At 47.1% G+C, this 10,143-nt stretch overlaps 1 protein-coding gene and 1 long non-coding RNA gene across 3 annotated transcripts in view; one reads left to right on the top strand and one right to left on the bottom strand.

The window, feature by feature from the left end:
• The window catches only part of ZSCAN2 (zinc finger and SCAN domain containing 2), an 18,996-nt gene extending 11,047 nt beyond the window's left edge, over window positions 1–7,949 (top strand). For both annotated transcript variants that reach the window (XM_006769590.2, XM_006769591.2), the window contains one exon: window positions 5,181–7,949. In XM_006769590.2, coding sequence (XP_006769653.1) covers window positions 5,181–6,622 — 1,442 coding nt within the window. In that variant the 3' untranslated portion in view covers window positions 6,623–7,949. The remainder of the gene's footprint in view (window positions 1–5,180) is intronic.
• The window catches only part of LOC107184073, an 8,152-nt gene continuing 4,606 nt past the window's right edge, over window positions 6,598–10,143 (bottom strand). Inside the window, exon 3 of the long non-coding RNA XR_001514898.1 lies at window positions 6,598–7,767. This is a non-coding gene — a long non-coding RNA (uncharacterized LOC107184073). The remainder of the gene's footprint in view (window positions 7,768–10,143) is intronic.

Raw genomic sequence — 10,143 nt, forward strand, 5'->3', positions numbered from 1 at the left:
GAGCAGGCCAGGCCAAGAGGGAGCAGGCCAGGCCAAAGGACCCCACCGGTGCAAGATCGGGGCCAGGGAGAGATGCAGGAGGTTGGCCAGCTGGGGAGGGACCCTGAGAGGCCTCCGGGGTGTGTCGGGCCCATCTCGCTCAGTCCCGTTCAGCTGGGCCCCAGCAACAAGCTAACCTACCGGTTGGAGTGTCTGCCCCCTGATGGTAAGTGCATGTCATAGTGACTGGTCACCCGGTCGACTGTTTTCCCCCTGGTGGTCAGTGCATGTCATAACGAGCAGTTGAGTGGCCTTAGCATATCATTAGCATATTATGATTTGATTGGTTGAATGGCTGACCAAATGACCAGACACTTAGCATATTAGGCTTTTATTATATAGAATTATATGAAAAGCTTGTGAAGGCAGTATCTGAATTTATGCATTCCATAAAAAGATGTATCTGCTGTTAAGTTTGCCAACTGTGTTGTCAATAGTATGTGATTATTTTATTTTCATAGAGATAAAATCCACTTTATTGGTGGGCTTTATAACTACATTTTGGAGAGGAAGGGAGAGAGACAGAGAGTCAGAAACATCGATGAGAGAGAAACATCGATCAGCTGCCTCCTGCACATCTCCCATTGGGGATGTGCCCGCAACCCAGGTACATGCCCTTGACTGGAATCGAACCCGGGACCTTTCAGTCCGTAGGCCGACGCTCTATCCACTGAGCCAAACCGGTTTCGGCTGCCTGTCAACTTTACACTTGAAGGACAGCCCAGTTGAACATAAAATCCTTGGCATGCATTTCTTTTCTTACATAGCTGGCAGCTGCTGCTGCACTGTCTGCCGGCATTGAGCGTTACTGCAGAGAAATCTGAGACCCATTGGTTTCCTCCCCCTTATAAGTGGTTTGATCTTTGTCCTTGTTACCCTTTGTCTCATTATTAACCACCCCGGGTTAGTTTTCCTTGGCACACACAATGCCTTTCAAGAGTTCTTATATCTTCATAGGTTAAGCTGTTTATTCGGTTCCTGTGGTTTAGTTTCGTTTTTTGAGAATTCCAGTTATATTTATTGATTCTCCTTTGTCTAACGTCTGTCTCTATCATTCTCTTTGATCCTTCTCACCTCTTCCTTCGTTTCCATTTTATTTCACTGCTCTTCTCATTTCATTCCTCCTCCATGTCTGTGCTTTCCCTGGTGCCTGTATTCTTTTGTGTTTCTTCCCATTTGTGTTCATTTCTCGGGATTTTCCCCTCCTTTCCTGCGTTTTTTTTTTTTAATTTTTTTTACTTATTTATTTTTTACAGCGAGGAAGGGGGAGGGATAGAGAGTTAGCAACATCGATGAGAGAGAAACACCGAAACACCGATCAGCTGCCTCCTGCACACCCCCTACTGGGGATGTGCCCGCAACCAAGGTACATGCCCTTGACTGGAATCGAACCTGGGACCCTTCAGTCCGCAGGCCGACGCTCTATCCACTGAGCCAAACCGGTTAGGGCTCCTTTCCTGCGTTTTGCCAGCTCACGTTTCATTGTTTCACCATCTTTTCCTCAAGTTCTCCTTTAGGATCTTTCTGCACAGAGGCGGTTGCTTCCTTTAACTTTATATATATATATATGTCTCAGAGAGGAAAGAGAGGGAGAGAGAGATAGAGACATCAGTGATGAGAGAGAATCATTGATTGGCTGCCCCCTGCACATCCCCCTACTGAGGATCGAGCCCCAAACCAGGTATGTGCCCTTGACCAGAATCGAACCCGTGACCCTTCAGTCCTCAGGCTCTAGCCCCTGAGCCAAACTGGCTAGGGCTTTAACTTTTTTTATGGATGAAAAATTGCCACTTTTTCCATAATAACAACTCCTATGACTACTGCCCGGGAGTCAGAGGCGCTGTCCTCAGGTGGCCCTTCTGTGTGATCCTGGTTGTAGCTTCACTTCCTTTTCTTGTCTGAGCCCAAGAGGCCAGCCTGGCCCATCCCAGCCCCAGAGGCAGTGCTGCCTCGAAGGCAAGTCCTTACCTTCAGAAAGAGCTTTTCTGCCCGAGCTGTTGGGGGTCTCCTTCACCTGGGTACTGGCCCTCTGCTCACACTGCTCTCCATGCTTGTCCTCCCTCTCCCTCCCTCACGGGCTTCTGCACAGTCTCCGCCGTTTTTGGAAGAATATGCGTGCCCTTCCTCACATATTACATATATTAGTGTCTGCAAATGAACCCTCTTCCTAAGCCCACTGAAATGAAGCTTGAGTGTTTGTTTTCCCTGTTGCTTCTGGGATCATCCTAGGACAGTGATGGCGAACCTATGACACGCGTGTCAGAGGTGACACACGAACTCATTTTTTTGGTTGATTTTTCTTTGTTAAATGGCATTTAAATATATAAAATAAATATCAAAAAATATAAGTCTTGGTTTTACTATGGTTGCAAAGATCAAAAAATTTCTATATGTGACACGGCACCAGAGTTAAGTTAGGGTTTTTCCAAATGCTGACACGCCGAGCTCAAAAGGTTCGCCATCACTGCCCTAGAACATACCAGGGCTTCGGATGTTAAGGCAGCGAAGGCTTTAATAGCAAATGTTCCTACTCAGAAGAGAACAGTTAGTTAAGTCATAAAAAAATGTTTTTGGCTGTGTGAGCTTGTAGAAAATAAACCGGGGCCTCAACCTGGAGGCCCTGTTTTATAGCAAACCTCTGGGCTAGAAACTTGAAAAACACTGTTGCAGGAAGTTGAGGAACCAGAGACCTACTGGCCCTGGCCAGGTGGGAACCAGCATGGTGCCCGTCATGCCTACACCCATACCCTGGAGATCTAGGGGGCGTGTGACAGAGGGCAACTATACGTACTCACAGATTACCAGCAGTTTATGTCAGTGTGAGCACGAATTGTAATTAGATGCCTATTTGCAGGTTTAAATATAATTTTATATTGACTAAAGGCATGAGTGGAACCCAGGTTCTACCTAAAGGATACATGTCAAATTTAATCATGTGCATAAATGGAGATTTACATGAAGCCATAGAAACTAATCACTGAGTTGAGCATGACTGTACATGTAGTTTATTAGCTTTAATAATGGAAATGTCACTAGGACTTTGGGATTATTTTGCTAATTGTCTTTCCTGCTATGGTTAGATTTTCTTTTCTTTTAATATACTTTTTATTGATTTCAGAGAGGAAGGGAGAGAGAGAGCGAGACATCAATGATGAGAGAGAATCATTGATCAGCTGCTTCCTGCACACCCACTACTAGGGATCGAGCCCTCAACCCGGACATGTGCCCTGACCGGGAATCAAACAGTGACCTCCTGGTTCATAGGTAGATGCTCAACCACTGACCCACACCGGCTGGGCTAGATTTGCTTTTCTAAATGGGGTCTGAGGTTAGGTCTTAGAAATACTCAGGCAATGGTCTTTATCAATAAACCATTGATTTATTTCTGAATGTGCTTCAGAATTTGAAAAAAAATCAAAAAAGAATTGAAGACACCTTATAGAAATCGTGCACAGGGAAATTATAGTAAAAAAGAACATCATGGGAGGGAAAAATGGAAGAACACACACTGCATGCTGTAAAGCCATTCATGTTCCTGCTCTGAGTTTTTGGTTCCAAGTTTCCAAACAGGCAACGCAAAGACAAAGCCACAGCCTGGGGATTGAGGCCGACACGAATTGGTTGCTCAGGAGAGCAGCGTTTTGGTAGTTTGGTCCAAGGGAGATTTCCTCCTTGGGCTCATCAAGAGGAAACATTGTGTGTTACAAACAATGTCATCAGCAACTTCCTGGCAGCGTTAATGTTTCTGACAGCCCCTAAGTACTAATGACACTTCTTATCATGTTTGTCCCAATCAGCCAGAGCCATTACACCAACACACAGTTCACTGAGCGGGTTCCCGGGGGAGTCAGAACAGTGTGGCCTGGGCTCACAGCTTTCTGCTGCTCTGGCTTAATCCTGGGATAGATTCATTAGAGTCTCTAGTCTCAGGAAGGGCTTGCATTTTCTTCCAGAAAGCCTCCCTGGTGATTTCTTTCACCCAAATGCTTGGTAAGTACTGGGTAGTAGAGGGTTTGACAAGGTTCTGGAAGGTAGGTATTTTGTATTGCAGATGGGAAATACATATATAAGCACACTCTGTAGATAAAGCTAAGGGCTTTGTAAACTGCCCCCTTACGAGTTTCCAGTCATCTGGAGGATTACAAGACCCCTTGTTGCAGGGGTCCTGTCGTCTTGTCTGTGTCTTACATGCCAACTAAGATTATAAACATGGCCCTAACTGGTTTGGCTCAGTGGATAGAGCGTCGGCCTGAGGACTGAAAGGTCCCAGGTTCAATTCCGGTCAAGGGCATGTACCTTGGCTGCGGGCACATCCCCAGTGGGGGGTGTGCAGGAGGCAGCTAATCAATCTCTCTCTCTCATTGATATTTCTAGCTCTCTATCCTTCTCCCTTCCTCTCTGTAAAAAAATCAATAAAAATCTATTTTAAAAAAGATTATAAACATGAGATATTTTAATGCATGAGATTATTATATAAGCTCCTTTTGAAAGGAGAGTCAGCTTTAGGGAAATATCCGTGATGCCAATAAAAAAATTCATGCATCAAATTTAATTGAGCCCCTACTAAGCATCAGGCACCATGGTGTGCACTGGGGGTCATGTACCCCGTTACTTTCCCTTGATTAGGATCTTCAAATTTCTACTTGCCCTCATTTCCCAGCGGAGAAACGATTAGAGACAGAACCCACAGCTTTAAGACTTAGAAATTCTGGGTGATTACCAGGAAGTTTGAGGCCTGGTAACTAGATAATCAGAAGAAAATAAACCTGGTTTTTAAAAGTCTTCAGGATTCTTTAGCCTCTTTATTTTCATTAGAAGTTGAAATTTTAAAAGTTTCCCCCTTGGGCCGAAACCCGTTTGGCTCAGTGGATAGAGCATCGGCCTGCAGACTGAAAGGTCCCAAGTTCGATTCTGGTCAGGGGCATGTACCTGGGTTGCGGGCACATCTCCAGTAGGAGATGTGCAGGAGGCAGCTGGTCGATGTTTCTCTCTCATCGATGTTTCTGACTCTCTATCTCTCTCCCTTCCTCTCTGTAAAAAATCAATAAAATATATTTACCGGAGCCCCAACCTCCCTTGGTTTCCTTTTCTCATCACAGGGAATTGAGTATAAATTGTATGTTTTTTCTTCATCATTTCAGATTTTGAGATCCCGAGTGAAAACGGGGAGAACTCTAATCAAGACATATTTGAGGACACGGAATCACATGGGCTCTTCTCTGAAACACCTGAAGGGGAAGGTGTCCAGCAGTCTGATTGGGAAAGTGACCTTGAGAGAGACTGTGGCTCTAGGGGTCCCCAGGGAAAGGCCTCAAGTGAAGACCACAGGGAAGTGCCACCACAGGGCAGGGAAGCTGGACAGCTCATCGGCCTTCAGGGCACCTACCTGGGTGAGAAGCCCTACGAATGTCCCCAGTGTGGGAAAACCTTCAGTCGGAAATCCCACCTCATCACGCACGAGCGGACCCACACGGGAGAGAAATACTACAAATGCGACGAATGTGGAAAAAGCTTTAGTGATGGTTCCAACTTTAGTAGACACCAAACGACTCACACCGGGGAGAAACCTTATAAATGCAGGGATTGTGGGAAAAGCTTTAGCCGGAGCGCGAACCTCATAACCCACCAGAGGATCCACACAGGTGAGAAACCCTTCCAGTGTGCCGAGTGTGGCAAGAGTTTCAGCCGGAGCCCCAACCTCATCGCTCACCAGCGAACCCACACGGGAGAGAAACCATACTCATGCCCTGAGTGTGGCAAGAGCTTTGGCAACCGGTCCAGCCTTAATACACATCAGGGAATCCACACTGGAGAAAAGCCCTACGAATGTAAAGAATGTGGCGAGAGCTTTAGTTACAACTCCAACCTAATCAGACACCAGAGGATCCACACCGGGGAGAAACCATACAAATGCCCCGACTGTGGGCAGAGGTTCAGTCAGAGCTCAGCCCTCATCACCCACCGGAGAACTCACACGGGAGAGAAGCCCTATCAGTGTGGCGAGTGTGGGAAAAGCTTCAGCCGCAGCTCCAACCTGGCCACACACCGCAGAACCCACCTGGTGGAGAAGCCCTATAAATGTGGGGAGTGTGGGAAGAGCTTCAGCCAGAGCTCCAGCCTGATTGCTCACCAGGGGATGCACACGGGCGAGAAGCCCTACGAGTGCCTGACCTGCGGGGAGAGCTTCAGCTGGAGCTCCAACCTCATCAAGCACCAGAGGATCCATACGGGCGAGAAACCCTACAAATGCGGCGACTGTGGGAAGTGCTTCAGCCAGCGCTCCCAGCTGGTGGTGCACCAGCGGACCCACACGGGCGAGAAGCCCTACGAATGTCTCATGTGTGGCAAGAGCTTCAGCCGGGGCTCCATCCTGGTCATGCACCAGAGAGCCCACTTGGGGGACAAGCCCTACAGGTGCCCCGAATGTGGGAAGGGCTTTAGCTGGAATTCAGTTCTCATTATACACCAACGAATCCACACAGGGGAGAAGCCCTACAAATGCCCTGAGTGTGGCAAAGGCTTCAGCAATAGCTCCAATTTCATTACACATCAGAGAACTCACACGAAAGAGAAACTTTATTGATGGGGCGAAAAGGAAAAGTGGAAAAGGGGCCAGCCCAGGAGAGGGAACTGTCCCACTGCGCCCAAGTCAGGCTATCTCATTAGAAGAGCCATTCTTCCTGAATGGTCTTAGGGGATTTGTGCCAGAATCTCACCACTGCTCATCCTCATTCCTAGGATCCCATCATCTTAGTGGTCGGAGCCAAACCCCAAGAACAGTGTAGGACTGGAAGGTCGGGAAGTTGGGTCTTTTTCTGTTTCATTTCATGGCTTGATTGACTTTCTCTCTCCTGATCCCTCTGTGCCCCCGTTTTCTCCTTGGTAGACGGGGGAGTGTTCCTCCACGTGGAACGGAAGACAGCATGGCCCACATCCCGCGGAATCCTCAGAGAAACACTGGAAATCTATTGGTGCAGCCTGCTTGTTGTACTGCCCCTTTGTTAGGCTGAGGCGCCCTCAGCCTCAGCTGCTAGCATTCCAGGCCCCTTGCCCACGTCAGCACCATTTCTTCCTGGCTCTGACCTGGGCTGTGATTTCAGGTGAAGGTGGAGCGGCTCCTGTAATTCTGAGTCATCACATGAAGGAAAAGTCCTCTCTTGAAAGTGTCAGGAGCACTGAGGAGCTGTGTATGTCCTGGAACCAGCGTCCCAGTAGCCTTTCTATTGTAAGAGTGGAACGGGGCCTGCCAGGGAGGTATAAAATGAGATTTACACCTTTGCTCTGTCTCTGCTATTGTCCGGTGGTGAGTCAGCTGCCAGGGGGAGCGCACTAGCTTTTGTGGGGCTTCGTTTTCGGAGTGTGAAGGCGGCGACTCCCAGCTGTCCACCCTGGTGGGTGGCAGTTTCTCTCTCACCAGGTTCAGTGAGGCAGCCCTGCACTCGGCAGGGTGGGCCTGTGTCTACCCCACAGACACAAAGCTCCGCAGTCATTACTCTGTGCGCCTGTCAGTTCCTCATTCTTACGTGTTTTTTTTTATTTTCTACCGGCAGAGCTAGAATTCTGTCCAGCAGCTTTTGTACACTAAGAATGTTACTTTGAAGGAAGCGTTGGTTTTGAGGACACGTCATCTGTCCCCTGGAGAGATCTGGGCTTGCATCAGGAGTTGTCCTACAGAGGTTGCCTTTGCTTTTAGGGTGCCACCAGGGCTTTGTTCTTGGGTCCTTGAGCCTTGAAACAGTAAAGATGGGTGATAGCAGGTGAAGGGGTTTATTATGAGAAAAGGAGAGTGTAGAGGGCGTTTCTGGGAAATGTAACTCCACCTCCTGTGCATGGGGCCTGCTCTCGGAATGGGCCTTGGTCCTCATAGGATGGATGCTCAATGTTGCCTAATAAAGCAGAGCCCCGTTCTCTTCCGGACTCTGACTTGTGATGTGTGTCAAAAACCTGAACTTGACTGTCATTAAGAAACCCACACCTCACTGCCCACCATCCCGCCTCCTGCCCCAAGCTGAAAACGGTCCAAGACCTTCAGGAAGTAAAAATCAGTTGCTTTGCCCTAACCGGTTTGGCTCAGTGGATAGAGCGTCGGCCTGCGGACTGAAGGGTCTCAGGTTCGATTCCAGTCAAGGGCACGTACCTTGGTTGCAGGCATATCCCCAGTAGGGGTTGTGCAGGAGGCAGCTGATCAATGGTCCTCTCTCATCGATGTTTCTTACTCTATCCCTCTCCCTTCCTCTCTGTAAAAAAAAAATCAATAAAATATATATATATTTTTAAAAGTCAGTTGCTTCAGCCCAAGCTGGTTTGGCTCACTGGATAGAGCATCGGCCTGGGGACTGAAGGGTCCCAGGTTCGATTCCGGTCAAGGGCATGTACCTGGGTTGCAGGCACATCCCCACTAGGGGTTGTGCAGGAGGCAGCTGATCAATGTTTCTCTCTCATCGATGTTTCTTATTCTCCCTCTCCCTTCCTCTGTAAGAAATCAATAAAATTATTTTAAAAAAAAATCAGTTGCTTCAAAGAGCACACCTTTGGGTGAACCTAGATCTGTGTGCCTGACTAGGGCACACACCTTCCCAGAGTCCTTTGCCACTCTGTACCCAATCTGTCAACCAAGACTTGGCTAAGGAGCCAGATGGCCTCCTGAATCATCTCTATCCGGAATCACCTGACTTGTTAAACCAACCACATTGGTGTTAAAATCCGCATCATTAATTCCATCCCTGCTAGGTACTGGGGAAGGTTGCGAACAGGAAGTTCCATGACCTGGCTTCATCAAGTTTTACTAGAAGAAAGATCCCCACCACCTCCTCCATGAGGCCTTCCCTGCACTTCCTGGTGGCAGGCCTGACCCTGCCTACCATACCCCTACCCTCTCCAACTTCAGTGCCTGCGACCTATTACATCTCTCTTTTTTCCCAATTTTTTAAAATTGATTTTAGAGAGAGACAGAAAAACATTGATTTGTTGTTTCACTTAGTCGTGCATTTATTGGTTGATTTTTGTATGTGCCTGACCAGGGATCAAACCCACAACCTTGGCGTATCAGGATGACACTCTAACCAACTGAGCTACCCGGCTACATCTCTCTCTTACATAATTTTGCCCCTTCCCTCTTCTATTTTTTTAAATATATATTTTATTGATTTTTTTTATACAGAGAGGAATGGAGAGGGATAGAAAGTTAGAAACATCGATGAGAGAGAAACATGGATCAGCGTCCTCTTGCACGCCCCCCCACTGGGGATATGCCCGCAATCAAGGTACATGTCCTTGACCGGAATCGAACCTGGGACCCTTCAGTCCACAGGCCTATGCTCTATCCGCTGAGCCAAACCGGTTAGGGCCCTCTTCTATTTTTTTATGTTCACACCCATACTGAGGTCCCAAACTCTGTCTCCAGCACCCAGCTCAGGGCCTGGAATACTATAAGAACTCAGTAAATTTTTGCCAACTGAGTTCTCTTCATGGAGATATATGGGGTGTCCCAAAAACCTGTATACATACTTTAACAGCTGATGAGTCAATTTTTACTCCTTTTCAGGTTTAACAGACACTGACTTTATAATAATTCAAAATATGTATATATTTTTGGGGACACCCTGTATATAAAATGCAAGAGGCAGGTGGAGTTCAAAATTCTGGCCTGAAAAATGATTAGATTTTCTACACTTTACTAAGACAATAAATGTAAGTTTTAACTTCAATGCTCACAAAAGTTGTGATCTATTGCTATTGGTGAGACAAATCTGAAGACATTTATAAAAACCACCCAGCCTGTATCCTAATGAAAACTTTATATTTTTGAAATGTCACAGAGCCTTAAAACCATTGAAAAACCAGTGGTGTGGTGGATAGAATCGAGGGAGTTGGACAGACCTGGTTCTAGACACACCTGTGCCACTAACCACACATTCTCATCAGAGATTTTACCACTCCAGGCAAGTTATAATGAGACTTCCCTTTCTTCCCCCCATGGAATTTTACCTCCTTTTGGGTTGTACTTATAGTTTACATAAGCCACAATAGGTTATATAGTAACACAATTTATGGAGTGGTTACTCTGCACAGGCTCTGTGCTAAGCTCTTGACATGCATGTCTCT

Source organism: Myotis davidii, unplaced genomic scaffold, assembly GCF_000327345.1.
Source record: "Myotis davidii unplaced genomic scaffold, ASM32734v1 scaffold324, whole genome shotgun sequence".
Classification (NCBI taxonomy): Eukaryota; Metazoa; Chordata; class Mammalia; order Chiroptera; family Vespertilionidae; genus Myotis; species Myotis davidii.